Source organism: Barbatula barbatula (assembly GCF_947034865.1).
Source record: "Barbatula barbatula genome assembly, chromosome: 7".
Lineage (NCBI taxonomy): Eukaryota > Metazoa > Chordata > Actinopteri > Cypriniformes > Nemacheilidae > Barbatula > Barbatula barbatula.
This window is the reverse complement of record NC_136770.1, coordinates 21,120,467-21,141,706: the sequence shown is the minus strand read 5'-3', so window position 1 is coordinate 21,141,706 and position 21,240 is coordinate 21,120,467. Positions and strand designations below refer to the sequence as shown.

At 38.6% G+C, this 21,240-nt stretch overlaps 6 protein-coding genes across 15 annotated transcripts in view; 3 read left to right on the top strand and 3 right to left on the bottom strand.

Moving 5' to 3' along the window:
- The window catches only part of ca16b (carbonic anhydrase XVI b), a 63,581-nt gene extending 60,192 nt beyond the window's left edge, over nucleotides 1-3,389 (top strand). The window contains exons 22-29 of the mRNA XM_079460973.1: nucleotides 150-296; nucleotides 412-505; nucleotides 1,007-1,083; nucleotides 1,224-1,352; nucleotides 1,529-1,675; nucleotides 1,819-1,955; nucleotides 2,119-2,254; nucleotides 2,649-3,389. Of these exons, the coding sequence (XP_079317099.1) occupies nucleotides 150-296; nucleotides 412-505; nucleotides 1,007-1,083; nucleotides 1,224-1,352; nucleotides 1,529-1,675; nucleotides 1,819-1,955; nucleotides 2,119-2,254; nucleotides 2,649-2,795 (1,014 nt within the window). The 3' untranslated portion in view covers nucleotides 2,796-3,389. The remainder of the gene's footprint in view (nucleotides 1-149; nucleotides 297-411; nucleotides 506-1,006; nucleotides 1,084-1,223; nucleotides 1,353-1,528; nucleotides 1,676-1,818; nucleotides 1,956-2,118; nucleotides 2,255-2,648) is intronic.
- An 862-nt stretch (nucleotides 3,390-4,251) lies between these two features.
- On the top strand, nucleotides 4,252-9,637 carry tardbpb (TAR DNA binding protein b). 8 transcript variants are annotated; one of them, XR_013786935.1, is made up of 8 exons: nucleotides 4,259-4,533; nucleotides 4,660-4,966; nucleotides 5,540-5,718; nucleotides 5,842-5,982; nucleotides 6,178-6,348; nucleotides 6,443-7,562; nucleotides 8,284-8,392; nucleotides 8,865-9,637. XR_013786935.1 is itself a non-coding variant. In XM_079460702.1 (6 exons), the coding sequence occupies exons 2-6, from the start codon at nucleotides 4,726-4,728 to the stop codon at nucleotides 6,938-6,940; spliced, it is 1,230 nt and encodes a 409-aa protein (XP_079316828.1). In that variant the 5' UTR covers nucleotides 4,259-4,533; nucleotides 4,711-4,725; the 3' UTR covers nucleotides 6,941-8,203. The 8 variants fall into 8 exon arrangements, 3 of the variants coding, with proteins under 3 accessions (XP_079316828.1, XP_079316827.1, XP_079316826.1); XR_013786937.1 differs by lacking the exon at nucleotides 8,865-9,637 and having other exon boundaries at nucleotides 4,252-4,533; nucleotides 4,711-4,966; nucleotides 8,284-8,689; XR_013786936.1 differs by having other exon boundaries at nucleotides 4,259-4,966.
- On the bottom strand, nucleotides 8,552-9,765 carry cenps (centromere protein S; the record flags this gene model as incomplete). Its single annotated transcript, XM_079460703.1, has 5 exons — nucleotides 8,552-8,970; nucleotides 9,071-9,137; nucleotides 9,269-9,302; nucleotides 9,400-9,523; nucleotides 9,631-9,765. The coding sequence occupies 5 exons, from the start codon at nucleotides 9,763-9,765 to the stop codon at nucleotides 8,836-8,838; spliced, it is 495 nt and encodes a 164-aa protein (XP_079316829.1). The 3' UTR covers nucleotides 8,552-8,835.
- A 507-nt stretch (nucleotides 9,766-10,272) lies between these two features.
- rbp7b (retinol binding protein 7b, cellular) lies at nucleotides 10,273-11,496 on the bottom strand. Its single transcript, XM_079460705.1, has 4 exons — nucleotides 11,249-11,496; nucleotides 10,898-11,076; nucleotides 10,672-10,773; nucleotides 10,273-10,568 (listed from the first exon to the last, which is right to left on the bottom strand). Exons 1-4 carry the CDS (start codon nucleotides 11,319-11,321, stop codon nucleotides 10,512-10,514), a joined length of 411 nt encoding a protein of 136 aa, XP_079316831.1. The 5' UTR covers nucleotides 11,322-11,496; the 3' UTR covers nucleotides 10,273-10,511.
- Nucleotides 11,497-12,160: 664 nt separating this feature from the next.
- On the top strand, nucleotides 12,161-17,862 carry LOC306896586 (uncharacterized protein). 2 transcript variants are annotated; one of them, XR_013786940.1, is made up of 7 exons: nucleotides 12,161-12,401; nucleotides 12,531-12,593; nucleotides 12,732-12,811; nucleotides 12,908-13,038; nucleotides 13,162-13,228; nucleotides 13,509-13,639; nucleotides 17,159-17,862. XR_013786940.1 is itself a non-coding variant. In XM_079460704.1 (6 exons), exons 1-6 carry the CDS (start codon nucleotides 12,328-12,330, stop codon nucleotides 13,568-13,570), a joined length of 477 nt encoding a protein of 158 aa, XP_079316830.1. In that variant the 5' UTR covers nucleotides 12,161-12,327; the 3' UTR covers nucleotides 13,571-13,678. The 2 variants fall into 2 exon arrangements, 1 of the variants encoding a protein (XP_079316830.1); XM_079460704.1 differs by lacking the exon at nucleotides 17,159-17,862 and having other exon boundaries at nucleotides 13,509-13,678.
- h6pd (hexose-6-phosphate dehydrogenase (glucose 1-dehydrogenase)) lies at nucleotides 13,806-20,144 on the bottom strand (the record flags this gene model as incomplete). Of its 2 annotated transcripts, none has more annotated exons than XM_079460698.1 (5): nucleotides 13,806-16,273; nucleotides 16,532-16,801; nucleotides 16,910-17,027; nucleotides 17,111-17,778; nucleotides 20,078-20,144. In XM_079460698.1, the coding sequence occupies 4 exons, from the start codon at nucleotides 17,756-17,758 to the stop codon at nucleotides 14,937-14,939; spliced, it is 2,373 nt and encodes a 790-aa protein (XP_079316824.1). In that variant the 3' UTR covers nucleotides 13,806-14,936. The 2 variants fall into 2 exon arrangements, with proteins under 2 accessions (XP_079316824.1, XP_079316825.1); XM_079460699.1 differs by lacking the exon at nucleotides 20,078-20,144 and having other exon boundaries at nucleotides 13,960-15,386; nucleotides 15,463-16,273; nucleotides 17,111-17,758.
- Nucleotides 20,145-21,240: the final 1,096 nt, after the last annotated feature.

Below are 21,240 nucleotides of genomic sequence, written 5' to 3'. Positions count from 1 at the left end.
GTTGTTTGGTCACCAACGTGCTTCAAAATATCTTTTTTTACACGTGTCACGTGTTATTTCGCGCGTAGTCATTTTTTGTAAATGAATCATAAATATTATGTGCAAATGTCAACCAGTTTGTCTTATTACATAAATAAACATATGTGCAGGAGCAGTTCATCTTTATCCATGATGCATTAATGGAAGCTGTGCTTAGCAAGGACACCGAGGTGCCTGCCTGGCAACTCCACAGTTATGTCAACAACATCCTCACGCCGAGCCCTACGGGACAAACACGCATGGATAAACAGTTTAAGGTCTGGACTTGATGACTCTGTTGTGCCTCTGTGCATCAGCATTAAGACGCTCATTTTTTCACAGCTAGACGACTCACTTGCTCCACCTTGTGGACGCTGTCGTTTTTTCCTCTAGTTGTTGACGCAATGCAATTCTCACCTGGCCGAATGTTTGAGTGCCCAGAAAGACTGTAACAAGGAGAAGAACCGCACGTCTTCAGTGTTGCCAAGTGAGTCGCAAAACCTTCAAGACTGATACATCAATGTATACAACACTCCAGCTTCATTGCCAATGTGGGCATTTCTGCATTCTCAGTGTAGCACAATATATAACAGCCAGAGTAGAAGAATGTACAGGCATTTTTCCTCTAAAGTGATTATACTGGGGTTTATTTGTATAACTTTAGATAATTATTGACTTTTTATATAAATAATAATTATAAGAGGTAAATGAGAAGAAGTGATTATTATAGGTGGTCAACAAGAACAAGGACCCATACACTTTATTTTACTAAACCATAAGTCCAGTTTTGATACGTTGCTGAATGTGGCAGGACATGTGATCATATTTAGATTTTTTTTGTATTTGGGGTCATTGGGCTGTTGAACATATTTTGTGCAGATCTGAGAACCCAACCCTGCTTTTAATATGAAAGAATGAATAATAGTTGAATGATCCAGATTGCTTTGTAGTCATTGTCGGTTGTTTGTGATCTTTGTTTTTCTCACAGCCGAGCGAGCTCGGGTGGCCCTCTCTCCCCTCCCTGGTGTAAAGGGAACAGACTACATCAACGCCTCTTACATCATGGTGTGATGCTTTGTGTTTGGCTTTGCATTTGTGAAGCATATTAAACAACGCAGGAAACTTTTTTGCCTTTACTGGTATCCTGCTGGTTTCCCCGTGCTGTGACTTTTTTAATAATGATATTAATGTTTAAACAATCACAGGGCTACTACAGGAGCACCGAGTTTATCATTACCCAGCATCCTTTGCCCCACACTACCACAGACTTCTGGAGGATGATTTGGGATCACAATGCTCAAGTGATTGTGATGTTGCCGGACAACCTTGGCCTTGTAAGTACACCATTGATGGCTGGATAGCATTAACAAAACATGTCAACCAGTTCTTGGCAAAACATTTGCATTTGCTACAATATGTTTACATTTGCATGTACAAGTTTGACTGTGGAAACAGATCACAGTCCATATTGAGCCTTATATGGCAAGATGGCTCTGTTTTTTCTTCATAGACCGAGGATGAATTTGTGTACTGGCCCAGCAGAGAAGAGCCCATGAACTGTGTGGCCTTCACTGTCACTCTTATCAACACTGACAGACTCTGTTTGTCTAATGAGGAACAACTTGTCATCCACGACTTCATCTTAGAGGCTACACAGGTATCTGACTCCCTTCCACACATTAAAAACACATTTAACAGCTCTGCAACCATAGCGTTCATGATCTGCATGTGTTGCATTAATAATTCAAAGCCACGTAATTGATGGCATCATGCCTGCGTTATGCCCTGTTTGCTGTGCAGGATGACTATGTGCTAGAGGTCCGACATTTCCAATGTCCAAACTGGCCCGACGCATCCATTAGCAGCACCTTTGAGCTCATCAACATCATCAAAGAAGAGGCCATGACAAGAGACGGTCCTACCATCATCCATGATGAGTGAGTACAATGGGCCATCACCCACATTTCAGGAAATAAAGACTTTTCTCACCCTCAGCAGCTCTAAACCAGAATTCTCTGAGCTCTCACCCTGAATACTCACAGATTCATTACAGAAACAGATTCAGATGTGCATGTGGGGTTTATTGATTTTGTGTTTCAGGTTCGGGGCGGTGTCTGCTGGAACATTTTGTGCTCTGACGACACTTTCTCAGCAACTGGAGAGTGAAAGTGCCGTGGACGTCTACCAAGTAGCCAAGATGATTAACCTCATGAGGCCTGGTGTCTTCACTGAAATTGTGAGTCAACTAAATGAGACCTCATCACGTTCTTATGAAAATTTGTCTGGATGCAGATGAAATTTAAGAGTGAGTATGTAAAGATGTCAATCTTGGAAGTGGCAGGAGCTTGTCAAGCTTGTATTTAGCTTTAGGTACAGCTCTCATTTAAACAGAGAATAATGCGCAAAGTATAAAGAAATTCTTGAAAGCTTTTTTTGCAAAGCTCTGGGAACCAACAAATACCATGCAATAAGCCGAAACACATCTCAGCCCAAAAATTGGGTGCATGCCTTTTGATCCAACAATGGGTTGAAAATATAGTGTAGGCCACATGCAATAATTGTATGAAACAGTTTCCTCTATTTAATTGAATTGAATTACTTCTTTCTTTCTTTTTTTGTTATTGTTTAAGGAGGATTATCGCTACCTTTACAAAGCTATGCTCAGCTTGATCAGCAGCAAGGACTTCAGACTTGGCTTCACCTACGTAGACAAACTTGGTGGGATCTTGGTTGCAGATGAGTCTAACCAGGCTGAGAGCATGGAGTCTTTGGTTTGAGGTTCCCAGAACACAGACAGAAGAGACAGCAGAACTGATTCCTTGAACTTTCCATGAGGCCTTTTTTCCCAGACTCTTGACGAAATGAAAAAGAAAACAAGAGCTTTTATATACGGATAAAAATAAATTCTTTTGATATTTATTTTTGCTGCTTTTTGTTATCCTGCTGAGCGTCACCTGCTCCCCGATACACATGCTCACAGACACACACACAGCAACATGCAGCTGTCTATTTTGCACTCCACGTTCAGTGTTACTTCTTGATGCCTAGTTGATTATTGATAATTGTGTTGAAAATGTTTTCGAGTATCATTACATTCTTATTGCAAAATCTGCAGACGTGAGAGGGAGATCGGCGACGACGGCACGTTAACACACATCGACCTCATTCCCATCAAAGCTGTACACAGAGAAGCTCCACATTTAAATTAATGTTATATTTGTTAGAATATGTTCTTTTTTTATTTATTAAGATATGCCATTTTATGTCTAACTTATATACATTATTTCAGTGTGGTATCATAACAGCAACTGTGAACATATATTGTTATCAGTAGCATTTTTATTGTTTTGTAATAAATAAAGATATTGATCAAATTGTGCTTATTTCAATTATTTTAGTCGAGTTTTCTAATAGAAGTACATTACATACATTTTACCTATATTTAAAGCATCTTTGCGTCATTAAACTTCTGACCCAAACAAAAGCAATGTAAAGTAGGAAAGTTTAATAACCTTTTTACTTTTGAAACATACACAGATTTGTATTAAGCACCGATGCCAAAATACAGAGACGACGTGTTTACAAAAAAACTTCACACATACAAGAAATTCCTGATGCTCCATGTGGTAGAGAACTCTGTAAAGGTTATGGGTTCAACACCCAATAAACACATTGATCAACACATTTATAGATTGCTGGATTCGGTTAGGATCAAAAAGTGATTGCAATGAATTAGATAAATAAGTCTTGAAAATGTCTTACTCAAATTGAGATGCAATATTGATATATAAATATAACTGGTTATCATTTGTGCGTTCCTATTGTAAATGTAACAAAATTCCATTTTAACTATACCCAGATTAAAAACAACAAAAAACCTGTTTTGATATGTGTAGTGTTTATGTAACGGTACGTTATAGTGCGTAAGACAAACCTGTTTTGATATTACACCGTACATTGCATGTACACGTGATCACCACCAGGGGGAGCTATATGCGGTTGGAAGGCGCACTATCCTCAACACACAGGGGATGGGGATTTGTCTTTCACAGGAAGTGTCAATAATATACAGATGACTAAACCTTCTTTGTGGTAACTGTTTTTTAAAGTAAATTATAGATTTATTAAATCAAGTTATATGAGGTTTTATAAGGAGCAAAACAAAAATGTTAGTATTTCTAAAATGTCTCACCACCCCCGTACATGACAAAATGAGCTCTTCCAAACAATGACGTATTTCCTACATGACTGAGGTAATGCCATCTTGATACATAAACAGTGTTGCATGAGTTGTGAAAACAAAATTATTTCGTCTTATTATTGCTTACTGAAAGCGGAACTTTTTATTTTGATTAGCGCATATGAAACTAAAACGGAAGAGAGATATAGTAATCCACTTAGAAGTTTGTTAACTGGCTCATTCATCCCGTTAGCCGCATTTGTTTTTCGGAAAGAAAAACGCTGGTGCTGTTGGCGTTAACAAAGGACTATTTGGATCCGAGCAGTCGTTTATTGGTAACGTTCTTTGTTATTTTTACCTACTGCGTAGAGCCTACTATTCATCCATGCTTTATTTCGGCCATTTTATTTGTCGATTAAGGTCATATTTAGCCGTTGCTAAGCGATAATCGTTCGTTGTAGGTCGCTCGCACGGTCGACGGCTCACGTTACGTGTCTTGTTCTCGCGAGCAGCTCGATTGAGACGAGATGGCAGAGATGTACATTCGCGTCGCGGAGGAGGAGAACGAGGAGCCGATGGAGATACCGTCGGAGGACGACGGCACGGTGCTGCTGTCCACGGTGGCCGCTCAGTTTCCCGGAGCGTGCGGCCTACGCTACCGGAGCCCCGTTTCTCAGTGCATGAGGGGAGTGCGTCTCGTGGACGGAATTCTGCACGCCCCCGAGAACGGCTGGGGAAATCTGGTGTATGTGGTCAATTATCCTAAAGGTAGACTAAATATAACACTTATCTCAATATCTCAATGAATACAACTTATTGTCATGTGATGCTGTACCTCATGCATTTGACAGACCTTCTCAGCTTAATGTGCAGACTACATTAATGAACAAATCTACTGTGTACTATTCCAGTACTATTGTTGTTTATTTCTAGTTGTCAAGTGTTTGGTTTACAGTATCACGTGACATTATCGTTAGACACAGTTGGTAGATAAACGTTCTTGAATGTTTGTTTACATCTGCTGTAAGTAGTAGTAGATCAATACCTTTATTTTTTCAGGGTCACTTGTCACCTCATTGAGGCTTCTCAGTAATGTCAGCTTTGTCTTTTATTTAAATTTTGATCTTATATAACATTTTGCACAATATGCAGAGTTGACCACATTTGCATTTCATCGAGATTTACATGAGTTTGTTTATTTGTATAACTCTTTGCGTGTCAAATACAATTTTTAATCTTGAATCTAGTCGTCTAGCTTGCCATCTTTTATTCTATTCACTGTTCCATACTGTTTCGTTGTTGTGTGTATGTTCAACACGTTTCTCAACTTGTCTATTCAAGAAACCATACTACCAGATAATAAGAGGAAGATGGAAGAGATTGATGCTTCATCTGCTACAAAGATCAAGAGAGGTGACCAGAAAACGTCGGATTTGATTGTATTGGGTTTGCCGTGGAAAACTTCAGAGCAAGATTTAAAGGAGTACTTCAGTACGTTCGGGGAAGTCATCATGGTGCAGGTAAAACTACAGTTTTGGGCAGTCTTCTGTGTTTTGGTGAAAGCAGAAATGCCCAGAAAGGACCATAATTACTGTATAATGCTCATAACATAAGACTGTATATACATGATTCTGTGTCGCCAGGTTAAACGGGATGTGAAGACTGGAAATTCGAAAGGATTTGGATTTGTAAGGTTTACGGAGTGGGAGTCTCAAACTAAGGTGATGTCACAGCGGCACATGATTGATGGCAGGTGGTGTGACTGCAAACTGCCAAACTCAAAGGTTAGTGGCTGCTGTTTTTGTTTTCTTTTTTCATACACATAAGTCTAGCGTAAAAAGAAACAAATTCATCACAATGCTACAGGCAGCATTGAACAAATTGTGTGTCATGTACTAATAATTAGTGTTTATGAAGTGAATGTAAGATTCTTATGTTGGGGGATGATGACCTCGTAATCTTTCTCTGGCCTTTAACAGCAGGGTCCTGATGAGCCAATGAGGAGCAGGAAGGTGTTTGTAGGGCGTTGCACGGAGGACATGTCGGCAGATGAGCTCCGTCAGTTTTTCATGCAGTATGGGGAGGTCACAGACGTTTTCATTCCCAAACCCTTCAGAGCGTTTGCTTTCGTCACCTTTGCAGATGACCAAGTAAGTCGTTAGTGTCTGTACATTGATGTTGAAGTGAATTAAATTGGTTTTAAGTCGTTTGAAGCAACACAACCTTTTAATCAAAATCTTCCAGGTCGCTGCGTCACTGTGCGGAGAGGATCTGATCATCAAAGGAGTCAGCGTCCACATCTCTAATGCAGAGCCAAAACACAACAACACTAGGCAGATGATGGAGCGGGCAGGGCGCTTCGGGAACGGGTTCGGGGGTCAGGGTTTTGGAGGAAACCGTAGCGCCATGGGGGGTAGCTCCAGCAGTTTGGGGAATTTTGGAAATTTCAACCTTAACCCCGCCATGATGGCTGCCGCCCAGGCTGCCCTGCAGAGCAGCTGGGGTATGATGGGAATGTTAGCTCAGCAGAATCAGTCTGCAGCCTCCGGCACCAACACGAGTGGCACAAGCGCCACTCGGGACCAAACCCAGTCATACAGCTCAGGAAACAGCAACTACAGCAGTGGCTCTGCTGCTCTCGGTTGGGGCTCCGGGTCTAACTCGGGCACCGCTGGTAGTGGTGGGTTTAACTCAAGCTTTGGTTCTAGTATGGAGTCAAAGTCGTCGGGGTGGGGTATGTAAGTTGTGTTTCGTTTTTGGTTTTGAAGTGTTGGTATTTCTAGTGTGTTTGGTAAGTATTTTACCAAGAGACTTATCTCGTCACGTTTGTTTGGGAGCGGGGATGGGTGAAAAGGGAGTTTGGAGACAAAAAATAGAATGTTTGGAGACAAAAAAAATAGAATGTTTTGTACATTGAATGCTATTGAATTTAGTGTTTGGATTGAGATGTTAACCAGAGTGTTACTCTAATGTGTATCATCTTTGGTGTTATGTTTTCCCCAATGTTGTACTGTCTTGGTTGATGCAACCGAAACATTTCAACTGGATTCTTATAATGCATGTGATATAGCAAAAAAAATGCATGAAGAATTGCATCGTCATTAAAGGACATTTAGCGTTATGTTGAAAGAAAGGAACTTGCATTTGAAAGAATCTGGTTGAAAAATATTTACGTTGATCTTGATTTCAGTCTAGTTGTATGGAAATACTTAAAAACAAGCCTTCATCAAAATCTCTTCTGCAGTTGACATCTGTGAGGTTTGCCTGGGAAGAGCGCCCTCTATGGCAGCACAGTGTGGCTGAGGTCACTATCTCACCTTCCTCCCCATGTCTGTATGCTTTCATCGCACGGCTCAATGACACGGTGGGTGTCCACTTTTTTTAAAATCCACTTTTTATGACAAGAACTGCGCAGAAAGTGACGTTTTTTTTAAACAACCCTTGAGTGCGATTGGTGATGGCGAAGAGTGAGAAAAAGTGTGGAGCAAACGAAAACTTGCGAATGCAATGAAAGAGCCGAAAGAGCCGAATTGTGACTGCGTTGGTGAGCGTGTGAATGAGAGCTGCTGAATCTTCCCAGCGTCCCAGTAACTGAGCCCAAAATGACGGACATTTAGTTCACATGTACCTCAAGGATTTATTTTGTCTTCCTAGGTCCCCTATTTTGCTTTTCTCCTCTAGTATACTGACTTTAATGCTTAAGTAGTTGAATGTTGTGATGATGCATATTTTTGTCTTGCTTCTATAATCCCATCTGAATGCCGTACGGTGTGTGTGCTTTATTTCCTTGTAACTTGACCTGTAAGTGTGAACTTTGATGTGGATGACATCTTCAGTGGACACTGAGGGGGGGAAACGTGAGTGATGGTGTAAGTGTGACCTGTATGTTGAGTGCTGTGGATGTCTGTGGAAGTCCTCTAGATAATGTTGCTCAGTGTTTTCAAAGGCATTTTATATGACTTGTCAAATGAAGGGAGTGCTTCAATAAAACTAATTTGAATAGATTGCTTTGTTTTCTCATGCTGGTTTGTCACATGATTTTTAAAAGTAAATATTAAAAAAACTAATTGAATTCACACGTTTAGGGGCCTGGAATATGGATGGCCGCAACTGAACCCCAGGCGGGAAGTCCGTTTGGGTATGGAAGAAGATGGAGGCTGCTGTGGTACCCCGTTACAGCAATAGCATAATCTGGTAATGGACATGGTAGAATGTGGCAGAATTTATGGGTCTCCTAACATAATATGCTTTCGGAGTACTTGCTTAAGCTTAATGATAAAATAGCTTTTTGTCCCTCTTAAATCCACCTAAATGTTAACTGAGATGCAATTGGATTTGATCTACAGTAGCAATGACATTGAGACAAAGTCCTTTTCAGGTCATAGTATTTAATTTTCTTATACAAAAATATAATTATTTTTTTTGTTTTATAAAGCTTCCTATGAAACACACATGTTTTCAGGATTCTTTATTACAATAAAACACAACCAAACACTTGTTTGTTTGAGTAATTATTCAAATATTCCACTTCATTAAATGTAACTGATGTAAAGGTGGTTTATTCTCACACATACCAGCCAAATTTGTATGTAAATGTGAATGATGATGATGATGATATATATTTTGGTCCTTTTCCATTAGTCTTCACCTTCCTTGTCCTCCACAGGTTCCATGTCTTTGCTCTTCCTCTTTGCAGCAGTCTTCTTCCTCTTCTCCTTCAGTTCTTGGTTGTTCAAAGCCAATTCTTCGCTTTTCTGCTGAATGTAGTTGGACTGTGAAGATAAAGGGCACAACTAAGTTTCTAGAAATGTAAATTTATTTAGAAAAGCAGATTTAAAAAAGTAAAATCAAATATGTTTGAGGCGATCCTACCAATGCTGTGGTTCTCCTAGCTGTGAGCTTCACGTCATCTACTGTAACCGTGTGTCGTTTAGCGTGCCTGTATAAACCCAACATGTTAACATAAAAAATAACTACATTTCAGTACAAAAGGAAAACAATTAATTTGTAATCGTTAGCACCTGTGGTTCGTTTTAAAACGCATGCGATACGAGAAGGGTAAACGTTTACCTCGCGAAAGCTTCCAGGTCCTTGGCAAATATATCTAATGTTAGAGGTAAGAAAAATGACTCAGTAATCGTCATATTTATTCCTTTTTATTTAAGTTTACTCAATTACGACATGAAAGTGGAAAATCTTACCACATTGTCTGAATGCAGTCTCGGCTATAGCTGCTATTGTTTGTTTGGTGATTTGTTTCTCGCAGTCTGAGGCGATGTTTTGACAGAGACAGCCGACTGTGTAATGAATAGCAGCTTTAAGCCTCTAAAAGAGCAAAAATACTGACCGTGTGAGAGCAGCGATGTTCAAATATGACAAAAGACAGTGAGTTTTAATCATTTGAACATTACGCATTAGTTGGTCTTTTTTACCTGCTTTTGCGCATCACTGTCATCCATCTTCATTAGATAAATGTGTCGAAGTTCGACTTTTTTGTTTACTTTAAGTTGAAAATTCCGCGAATATGTTTTGCTCACGTTGTAATGCTGCTGTCTGTCTTTTCGCATCAACGCCCCCTACAGGTGTGGCGCGGAAGGTATTATAGAATGACCGTTTTACTGGTGTGATTTACATCTCTTAACTTTGAAGGACATTTATTTGGCATAAAATGTAAGTTATTTTTGCTTTTATTTTCTTCATTTATTATATCTCTGCTTTTAATTATTTTAAAATATTACTGTATTGAGCATGTGTCAAACTTTTCAACCACGAGACTGTTGTTCTTGGCGGTAGGGTGTATTTGCTTGGTATAAAATTACAATTATTTACAACTATATTTGTTTACAATTATATACAGTTCATCAGTAAATTATTTAGCAATTTTTGTTATGTAAAATTTTTTTAGACAATTTTACACTTTCATCTGTGAAACACGGTTATTTAATGCCAGATTCCATTTAGAGAAAAGTCAACGTGTGTAATGACCCGTACATTTTTGCTGAGGAATTGCAGTCCAATAGCTTTTTTCTACCCACACAAGCTGTGTCTACACAAACCTATATTCCAAAAAAAATACATACTGAAAATGTGCTTTATTTTTTTCGATTATTATGTAACAGTTACAGAATAGTTAAAGATTTGTTGGAGCAACATTTCTACAAATCAGTAATGCATCTTTACATTCATGAAACCTTTTGAGGAATTTTGTCATATAAAAATCATCAAAATAAATGTTTAAAATGCCATTTATGACGTGTTACATCACCACTGAATCATTAAGACTAACTCTGTACTTTAACATAATAGTTAAGAATCAAGCACTACTTCTTTTGTATGTTTGTTTGCAGGTCTGGTCTTCACATTTAAGCTCCTTAAGAAAAAAGTTGAAGAGAATAGAGTTAAAGCATTTTATATCATAATAACACTGCGTGTATTTTTCTATTGCTCTTTCATTCGGCCTACATTTGACTCACAAGGTAAAGGGTATCTCCGTCTATCCAGTGCGTCCAACCTCTGTTCTTTTTTTCACCTTTCTGCACACACACAAGTTTGTCGTTATCCCAGTTGACTGTTGTCTGTCGGGAAAAAAAACGGGTATTTCTCAATTCTGCCACAAAAACTGCTCTTTTAGACTCTGACCACACAGCCTTTCATTGCCATGCTGTGTTTTTATTGTATGTTTGATGTGCATGGGTTAACCTGGCATTTTCTGTTATCCAGGCCTTTGGTGACCTCCTCAAATTCCTCGCCGATTTTGAAAGAGCAGGAGTAGTTTCGGAAAGCTGTTAAAGTTTTAATGTTGAAAGAGTCTCCATCTTGCTCAATGATTTTCTGTGGCTTGAGCATGCCCGCTATCTTTCGTGTGGCGAAATCAATTCCTGTATTACCAAGTTTCAAGTGAAATCCACATTCTTGTTCAATATGCACACACTACAATTTCATCTGACATTAAGATAAGCAAAATAAAAACAAATTTTTTTTTTACTATTTATATACGGTATATTTAATGTACTGTTGTAAAGCAAAAAAAGGTTGCTGATCAATACTCACCAAGAGCCACCATGTAACCTTCAATGTTTTCATTGTCCAACATGTCCCAGGTTCCACTGTAGTTCGTAGGCATACTCGAGGTTTATCCCGAAGTGTCACTTTCACGCTGTTCTAGTTTCTGATTGAACCAAGAACCTCGTATTTAACTTTATATGTGCAAATGAGAGAAACAGATGTGATGTGTCGTATTTCAGTGGATCTGTGTGTAGTAATATGGGTCAGAGGTGATTCCCTAGAACACAAAGGCTATTTTAAAGGCATGTTCAGAAGGGGCTGTTCTCCAGGGCGGAACAAAACTTTTGCACACTTATTGCTACATGTCTCTTGGGAACCAGACGAACAATGCAACTCAAAGGCACATGCTGCTTTTCACTTAACAGTTTGGCAAACATTAAACAATGTCAGAGATCACGTATAGTTTGCAATAATTTATTTTCATTCCCAAACATTTTTTGTGGATTTAAAGAACAACTGTGGAACAGTGTAGTGTTCTCCTCAGGAGGATGTCAAAATTGACAGTGATGTTTCCCCCACCTCCCAACAGTTTGTTAAGAGTTCAGATATGATTAAAAGAAGCAATTACCACAAAATATCTGGGCTCTTCATATTGTTGGAATGGCACTCATGACATAAACGTCATGCACAGGATTCTAGGGGGTTCATGTCTTCTGAAGTGATGAAATATACGTATTAAACATAAATGAACATATAGTCATTATTTTCCATAACCAGTTCTATAACACTCCGTTTTCTGTATTTTACTTTATGCTTCGCTGATGTTATCTGTATGCAATGCCCTGTGTAGCCAAGCTTACATAAAAACCTGAAAAGCTAAAATAAAACTCAGTCTAACCACTAGAGTGCGCCTTTTCACAAACCCAGCAAATCATCTCTGTATTCCTGCTTGTCGTCAGACAACCTGGTACGAGACCTTCTGGTAAGAAGTGTCAGTGTGCCTCTCTTTAATGTTCATCACCACAGTTATTTTCCAGTGATGTGTATAAGTTTGTAGGTGTATGACACAGCGACATCTACTGTAAATACAGTACAGAGTCATCTGGGGTGAAAGCAGGAGGACAATGTTTCATCACTTCTTACTTCATGCAGCATTTCAGACCAGCAGGTGGCTTCCAAGAGACCAGAGGTTGAAATTGTAAGTTTGTCTGTCTGTTTGTCTGCAGTTAAACAGTGTGCCACATAGGCTACTATTTCATCTAAATTGCTCTGTTGATAGGGAAATTGTACAGATATGAAAAATTTTAACATTGTGTCTCTCTGGCAGTCAGATCGTTCTTTTCATCTTTGTGGTGCTTTTCCTGGCACCACAGTTTTACGTCTTGTGCAGGCAAGTGCAAATGTGTCCATGCATAGTTGATATGATATAACTCTTGTATTCCAATCCAACCTTTGACCTATATCATATACAAAATCTTTGTGTGCATGTTTTTAGCTGTTTGTCTAATTTTCTGAAATGTGTTCACAGGCCAAAGTCTTCACGCTTTTGTGAAAAGCCACTGTTAAACAATTTAGTAGTCTTTATTGTGTTCTCCCTCATAGCAACAGGTAGTCTTTAATTATCAGTACTTTTTAATAAGGACTCCTATTGAAGATTCTTCTCTATTTTAAAAGCACATTATTAACCCTCTCTCTTAATGAAAGGTTTGGCCGTAGCGCTCACACTCACTGATCCAGTTCCCAAGATTATCAAGGTGGCGCATCACTCATTCGGTTTGTTCTCATTTACCTGCGGCCTCTGTACGGCCATTCTTACCCTGACTGCACCTCAATGTGTAAGTGTGCTTTGTAATAATCATAATGAATGTGGTTTTCTGACAATGCTTATTTTTATTCTAAACCGAATATCCGATATATACATGTGATATTAATCTCCAATCCCATTTGATCTTTGTCAGGCAAACACCACCCCAGAATTGTATATATTTTCTTTGGTGGTCTCTTGGGCTTGCATACTCTCAACAGGTATATTGTATGTTTATTCCATTCAACAAAATCAAGAGTTTAAGAAAACACATTTTCTTTTTTTAAATATCCCTGCTTGTAATGTTGAATTTTACACACATATATATATATATATATGCATATAATAATCTGTATTTATCTATATATTTTTGTATATCTTTAGTGTTATTTGTATGCACAATGGGTGTTACAGTAATGCTATTTCAATCCTCTATATGTATGTCCTGTACATGTGACAGACTTCAACTTTGACTTTTTTAACCATTGTTATTTTCCCCAGCTTTCTTTCTGATCAGAGGAGGTCTTTTCCTGATCCACAGATTATTTCCTCATTGGTTATAGGATACTTGCCTTCGGGGTGGAATATGAGTCGGTCTGTCTGTTTGGCCTTCTGCTAGACACTGAATACAGGTGCATCTATTATTTAAATGATTTTAGGTGTTTTAGACAGCGGCTAGACACAGATGGAGTCCATTCAGTGACACTCCCTTTTAATAATACTAACATAGCTACAAGCGAGAAGAACTATGCAGGCAGAATGTTGTTTACTTAAGTTAAATCGAATCAGCCATTGTGTGACTTGAAATCAGAGATATGTGGTGTTTATTTTTTGTGTCTCTGTCTTATGTTCATGATGGGAAATTACGTGTTAAATCATGTATTCAGCACAGGCAAGTTACTTTAAATGGAGTAGCCAAACCTAGATCCATTGTCAGTTTAGAAATGTGTTCAACCTGTCAGCAAGACAAATATTTAATTTAAATACACCATTATTACAAATTCCATTCATCTTACAGTAAATTATCTGATTAATATAAGGAAAACAAGGCACAGTTAAATCCAACACAAAATGCAATATTTTGTATTGCATTTCAAAATACTGCCCAGATCTTTTAACATGTATAAAATGTATACAATTGAACACATCGCTGCTGTCCTTCTGAAACCTTGCATCTCCATATTTCATGATTTACATTTTTTGCCTTAAGTAATTATTAGTCACACTTTATGTTTGTAACTGGGTTTTGCAAATATCTAACAAATAAAAAGTATCAAAGAGTGCTTGACAACTTTGTAATCATTTAAAAAGTAGTGTGAAAAAATGTGGACATACGAGGTCTCAAAAGGATGGCGACGATATGCTTGTGGAAATTATAAAACAGCAATTTATTAAAATATAGTCTTTTCAAGCTATTATAAATCATTCGACACAAATGCACTCTCATTCGACAAGGTTTTTGGAATGACTTTATCAGGACAGCAACCGATACTCAAAGCAGTCCAGTACCAAAATGTACATTGACAATTGACAGTATGACATCATGGGTAATAGGATTTCTGGACATGAATGTATCTGATCACTATTTGGTCGAAATGTATTTGTAAACAAGTCTTGTATCACTACTGTTTGTTGAATTATTAATGGTCTGATTTTTCTGAATAGCAACATTATATAAAAATATAAAATTTTAATCTAAAACACTTCTATTACTCAAGGCTACAGATGTTCCTGAGGTTCAGATTTGAAATGCACATCATTCATAATGCAATCATTCCATAATCACAGTAAAATTAAAGTTTTGCAGTCACGGCACTAAAATAACAAATGCACTCCTTTATCACACTTCAGAAATGCTATGATCCTCAATACAGCATTTAATTTGAACTAGTGGCCTCGATAGGTGGCTTAATTGATACTGATTTGTCTCTACCCTAACAGTGCATCATAGTCTATGTACCATATAAGAGTGCCATTATTTGGCTGTACTTTGGTTATGGGATACTTGGGTGATTCGCCTTTAATACGGCTGAGCTGACTGACAAGTTCATGTTTACCCTTTCCCATCATCAAAACACCTACCCTCCGAGCCTTGTTGATGGCTGTGAATGTGAGGCTCATCCTCTGGTGAGGTTTAATCGGACTTTCCGTGAGAGTTACCAAACGTTCGTTATCACTGTCCAATTTGGTGTCTTGGTACAGCGATGCAGTATGGCCGTCATGGCCCACGCCAAGCAGGACGTAGTGGAAGCTGGAGGCGTTGATGAATTGCTTGATTTCCTGCTGGTATAGTTTGGGACCACCATCTTCCTCCACGCACAACCTTTGGTTAAGCTGCACCGGCATGGGATGGAGATTAAAGTAGGGTATGCGGATATGCTGAAAAAGAAGGTTGTGAATGGAACGGAAGTTAGACCCGGATTCTGTGTGTGGGATGCAACGCTCATCCACTTGCCATATGTGAGTGTCGCTCCATGGAAAAGTGTAGAGGTCCAGGGCGAGTGTACGGAGTAAAGCCACCGGGCTGGAACCGCCAGACAACGCTAGATGAAACTGTCCGTCCTGTCGAATGGCCTCCTCAGCAGCCATCAAAAGATCAGATGCCAGCCGCTCCACAAGTTCCTGCGACCAGGCGGACACCATTTCAGAACTTCTGAACTTGCCTTGCATCACCTGGAAGTTTTCTTCCGTGCCCGACTTGATGATGTTGACCACGGCCTCCTGGCTGAAGGACACCTGGTGTCCACGCAGTTGAAAGTTCAGCAGGTTACTGTTGGCCACACCACCGGGGTACAGACGTGGAAAGACATGAGCCAGGCTGTGGAGGAGGGGAGTCCAGAAAGCCCAGGAAGCAAGGAGTCCCTCTGTACTAATAAAGCTGTCTTTGCGTCCAATGAGGACCTGTGAGATCAGCTCGACATAAGGTTCTCTGAGCACAACCGGTGTCTGGATGTAATAATCACTGAGTGGTAACCCCAGCACATTTACATCTTTGTTTTCTGTGACCTCTTTCCAGTCGTGGCTCGCTAGATCTGGTTTGAACAGGTTCTTGCTCACAAGAATTGCAGGATACTCAAGGTTTCCGTGACCTAGATAAAATGTGATCTGCTTGGATTTGCATTGGATATCTGTGGAATCCTGGACGCAAAATGTGTCACACTTGAAAATGACACGAGCGTATGCAACCCGTTCGTCAAGCGCCTTGCCAGACATCATGAATATGGGGATTCCATCATACTTTGCATTGTTGACATGAATGACCACACCTGTAAACATAACCACAGTCATCCAAAGAAGAAAATTTTACTCAAAACCTTTTTTAATTTTTAAAAGGGGCACAAGAAATATAATGCATTTGATGTTTTATTGTACATTACATTTTACTACGTAACTACTCACATTGGTATATGGCAAGAGTTGAGTAACACTTTTTAAACTTATCTATTTTGTCTTCCACAAAAAAAGGATACTAAACCTAAATGGCACAATTCCTTAAAAATTAAGAATGGAAAGCTTTCGCTCACCGGCGAATGTGGGGGTCAAACTGTAGAAATCCTTTGTTTTATTGAGCTCCTCTTGAACTTCTCCATTGTACGCTTGATACTGGCCTATGACTGCATTGCTTTTATCTATGTATTGAAGGGAAGCCAAAAATTGAAGTTTGTTTTGAAGGATCTCTGCACTGTTGGACAGATTTGCGGGAAGGTTCATTAACATCAGGGTCATGACTTCTGTGAGGTGGTTCTGGAGCACATCCCTGATGACACCATATTGGTCGTAAAACTGAATTCGACCTGTGAATATATTCACAACAGTCAAGTTCCTTCAAAGTCAACATCAAACACAAAAAGAAAAGCTTTATAGAGAATGAATACTTTAAATTTAAACTGAACTTGCAGTACCTTTTGCATCCAGCGTTTCCTTTAATACAATTTCTATTCTCTCAATATGATGCTTGTTCCAGATTGGGTCAAGAAGTTTTTTATTCTCTTTCCTAAATGACAACACTTTAGAGACAACCTTTGAGACGGAAAAATACAGTATTTATTATTTCCAAAGCTCAAGAAAAAAATCTATAATATGTTTATGAAATCACATTGTACCTGCTTTCCTAAATAGTGATCGATCCTGTACATCTCCTCTTCTTTTAGCTTGTCTGAAAGTTGTTTGGCAAGAAACTGGGCACCACCAATGTCATGCCCAAACGGCTTCTCCAGCACAACCCTCAGCCACGCATCCGGTGCAGGGCGACAGGTGTTATTGATCTTTTCTGCAATGTCTGCATATGTGAAAGCTGGGACAGACAAGTAGAAGAGCCTACCTGCCTCCACCATCCCCTCCTGCTCCACCTGCTGTCTGATGTGCTGGCTGAGCTTCTCATAGTCCTCTGAGGTGTTTAGTTGCCGATACTGAGCGAGGTGCAGGAACTGCTCTTTGACCAACGCACAGCGCTCTGTGGAGAGCTCCGGAGGGCAAGCCAGCTCCTTCAAGATCCCAAACAGCAGAGGAGTGGCCTTCTCATCGGGCGAAAGACCCCCGCCGTAAAATGAAAAGGTGTGTCCTTTGCCCACCTGGTCTGCGTAGAGCTGGAAGAAGCCTTGCCACAGGTACTTCCTGGCCAAGTCACCCGTCGCACCTACAATGACCACAGTCACATGACCAAGACTTTGCTTTGGCTCAGCAATATCTGTGTGACTTCTCTGCCAACAGATGATGGCCAGTAGCAGCAGTTCCCATTTCATTCTCAGCATTGTAATGTCAAGCACTGACCCTGTAAAAACAAATGTTTTTGTGTTTAAAATGGTTATTATCAGTCAACGAAAATGTATACAGTATAAAGAATATACAATTATAAGTATTTATTCGTTTTATTGGTCTGATAATCGCTTCATTGGCTTTTTCGTAAAAGGCTACATATCTCATCAGTAACTTTGTATAACATTAACCTTATGCAAATATTTGCCTGATGATAACAAACCTCTATACTAACAAAAAACTCATGGGTCAGCAATGAGACATAAATATATAAGTCATAATTAAACATAATCATAAATCTAAACTCTAAAGGAAAATGAGGATCAAGCTGCAGAATTTAGTTTACCAGACTGTTCTTGCTATTTAAAAAAAACATTAAAATGTTATATAATGTAAATTAGTAACATCATGCATGTAATGCAGTAAATACTAAATACCAATAAATCCGTATTAAAAAAAAATGTTTACATGAAATATAGCAGGTAACTTCGCTGTCCCACATATAAAGAATTGCAACATCAGTTGGTGATTTCTCAGTACAAAAAACACATTAAGTTCAGTAGCAATGAGTCATGTCTACAAGTCATGGTTCCTTTATCATGTTCAAGGGTCCGTTTACATCCTTTTCTTATCAAAAACATCAGATCCTGAATTGTATTCCACCGAACACATGCTCTGCATACATTCAGAATGTGATGTCATTGTTTTACTATGAGACCAATATCTATTGTGTGAGTATACTACAAAAACAGTGTAGTCATATCTGAACCATACTGTTTACTGTCAAAATCCAGGTTACGCCAAGAGCCGCAAAACAAACGGTATAAAAAAAGAAAAAGATAGCGAAGGTAACACAACCCCGGTCCAACAAGGATGAATTTTGAGATATTCCAAAAACCTCACTGTAATCCTGTGATTCCACGAGGAAGATCATTGCGGTATTGTTTTAGGTTGTAAAACAACACCACAGATATCCACATCAAAACGTGTAACATGTCACGTTGCTTACAGACAAATAAAGCATCTGCGGTCCCTAGTATAAAACATGTATATTCAACTCAATTTTTTGTAAATTCATAACACTAAACGTCATGAAACTATGATTTATAATGCACCAACATATGCAAGTCTAAGTGGTTAAAGGTTGATGTTTTTGCAATCCTCTAAATAAATTCCAAAGGAAACAGTTCAAAAGAACACGTTTTATCTTATGCAAGAAGGCGAAAGATGACTAAACACACAACCATTATGCTTAGACAGAGCAAGCACTGTTTGTTCAATTGGGTGTCACAAATTGTCAAACATACGGGCAGTATCTTTCCCTAAAATTGACTATCAAATGAATGTAACAGAATGAACTACAATTCATTTAACTTTACACAGCAGTAATTCGGTGCATCCTATAATCTGGATATTATTGTTCGGCGATTAAACGGTAATTTATGAACTCTGTAACCTGATCAAACTTCTCTATATACAGAGTATATATGTGACCTTAAGTAGCAGGGGGACATTTTTAGTAAAAGCCAAAAATACATTGTGTGGGTCAAAATGATAGATTTTTCTTTTATGCCAAAAGTCATTAGGATATTAAGTAAAAATCATGTTCCATAAAGATATTTTGTAAATTTTCAACCCAAAATATATAAAAACTTTATTTTTGTGAGTGGATGGCCTGCTACAGTGCCCCGGATTAACAACTTCAAAGGCGATTTTCTCTATATTTAGATTTTTTCCACCCTTTACTTCCAGAGTTTTACACTCTTGTATCTCCACCAGATATTGTCCCATCTTAACATCCCATATATCAATAAAAAGCTTAACTATTCAGCCTTCAGTTGTTGTAAAAATCTAAATTTCGAGACTGGTTTTGTTGTCCAGGGTCACATATATTTATATACATAATACAAATGTATCACAATATTTATAAAACACATTGCTTACTGGGGTCTGGGTTGTCTTAAAAAATTGCATATATAGTTATGTTTGCCAGTTTATTAGGATTAGGATAATGATATAATAATGATATTGTAACTATTTTTCTATACAAAAGTAAAAGTGAAAGTTTCTGATCACGCTTTTACGTTTATTATGTATAATGAATAGGTAAATGTACATAAGGCAACTGCTAGAGGCTGACGTGAGTGTGATAGCAGGTCACACGAACAGGAACTTGACAGCACCTGCGATAATACAACAGACAAATAAAATCCCATCACGTAACGATATGACAACTTTAGCGTAACGTGAAAGCTGTGCCGGAATGACAAATGCACGATGACAAAAATGAAAACGAAGAGACCGTGCGGACATACCTAAATCACATCAGGACAGTCCGGTGACAGCACGAGCGGCGTGGACAGGCTGACCGCCACATACTACAAACAAACGCTTCCAGGAGATTGTCACGTGATCACGGGGCGCGTTAATCTTGTGGTTTACGTACGTGTACGTATTTAAAAATATATTCACACGTATGACATTTATAAGGATAAGATATTATATTTATAACACCGTGTCTTTGGGTGCTGGTTTAAAATAATCATCTATTCAGTGCAGAGATACGTTATTGGTGTAAACTATTCAGACGGGGAAATTTAGAAACGAGCGGGCGGTGTTCAAACAAACAATTAAACTGCTTGATGGTAGCCTGCAGGTTTAAAGTCCGTGTTTAGAAAGCATGTTATCTGCTTATACAAAAACTATTAGTGCTGAATTTGGAATAATGCACTGCGTGTTTAGATAAGAAATTCGAATATGTTTTGAGATGAAAAGTATTTTATGTCAAAATACTGTGTTACACAGGTCGGTGCCCAGAGGGGGGCAATAGTTGCCAACAGGTTTTTAATCTGTTTCATATGTGGCCTTTAATAAAATGTAGAAGTTGAGTATCCATTTGTATACTATAATAAAACAGGTAGTTTATTTGAAATTTGTCAAAAAACATGTAAGAAAATCCATGTTTAAGAGATGGACTCTCTAACGCTATTTCACAATGGATCGAGCAATGAGTTTTCATCAATGTGATCTTGAAGATAAATGGTTATTAAGGTGTAGGCCTACATGTGTGTGTTCCTCTTTTTTACAACACATTCCTGTTTTTATTTAAAGAGAGAGAGAGAGAGAGAGAGAGAGAGAGAGAGAGAGAGAGAGAGAGCAAGTGCTAGGCAAAGTAAATTCAAAAGAACCACTGACCCCAGGAGACATGTAAAATCACCCTTTCAGTCTGGTTGTGAAACTTTCAGAACCTATTTTAGACAGCACACCGTGTCTCTTCTTGCAAGTAGGCCTACCAACCTAAAATAAAAATAAAAATGCATAATATCATGTTTAATTACTTGAATGACTAAGATCAACTTTATAAGGTCCAGTGAATCATTTTAGTTTTGCTATCATGGAAAGCATGAGCTCCTTGGATCTGGGTTTTGAGACCTCTATAATTGTGTGTTATACGGAAGTTCTGGTCTGAATTTAAAGG

Coding starts and splice junctions, on each gene's coding strand:
- rbp7b (XM_079460705.1), bottom strand. CDS start 11,321: ATGCCTACGAACTACAGTGGAACCTGGGACATGTTGGACAATGAAAAC. Junction 11,077..11,248: donor AGGTTACATGGTGGCTCTTG/GTGAGTATTGAT, acceptor TTGGTAATACAG/GAATTGATTTCGCCACACGA. Junction 10,774..10,897: donor TGGATAACAGAAAATGCCAG/GTTAACCCATGC, acceptor TTTTCCCGACAG/ACAACAGTCAACTGGGATAA.
- LOC306896586 (XM_079460704.1), top strand. CDS start 12,328: ATGTTTCATCACTTCTTACTTCATGCAGCATTTCAGACCAGCAGGTGG. Junction 12,594..12,731: donor CAGTTTTACGTCTTGTGCAG/GCAAGTGCAAAT, acceptor ATGTGTTCACAG/GCCAAAGTCTTCACGCTTTT. Junction 13,039..13,161: donor CCCTGACTGCACCTCAATGT/GTAAGTGTGCTT, acceptor GATCTTTGTCAG/GCAAACACCACCCCAGAATT.
- tardbpb (XM_079460702.1), top strand. CDS start 4,726: ATGGCAGAGATGTACATTCGCGTCGCGGAGGAGGAGAACGAGGAGCCG. Junction 4,967..5,539: donor TGTGGTCAATTATCCTAAAG/GTAGACTAAATA, acceptor TGTCTATTCAAG/AAACCATACTACCAGATAAT. Junction 6,349..6,442: donor TCACCTTTGCAGATGACCAA/GTAAGTCGTTAG, acceptor AAAATCTTCCAG/GTCGCTGCGTCACTGTGCGG.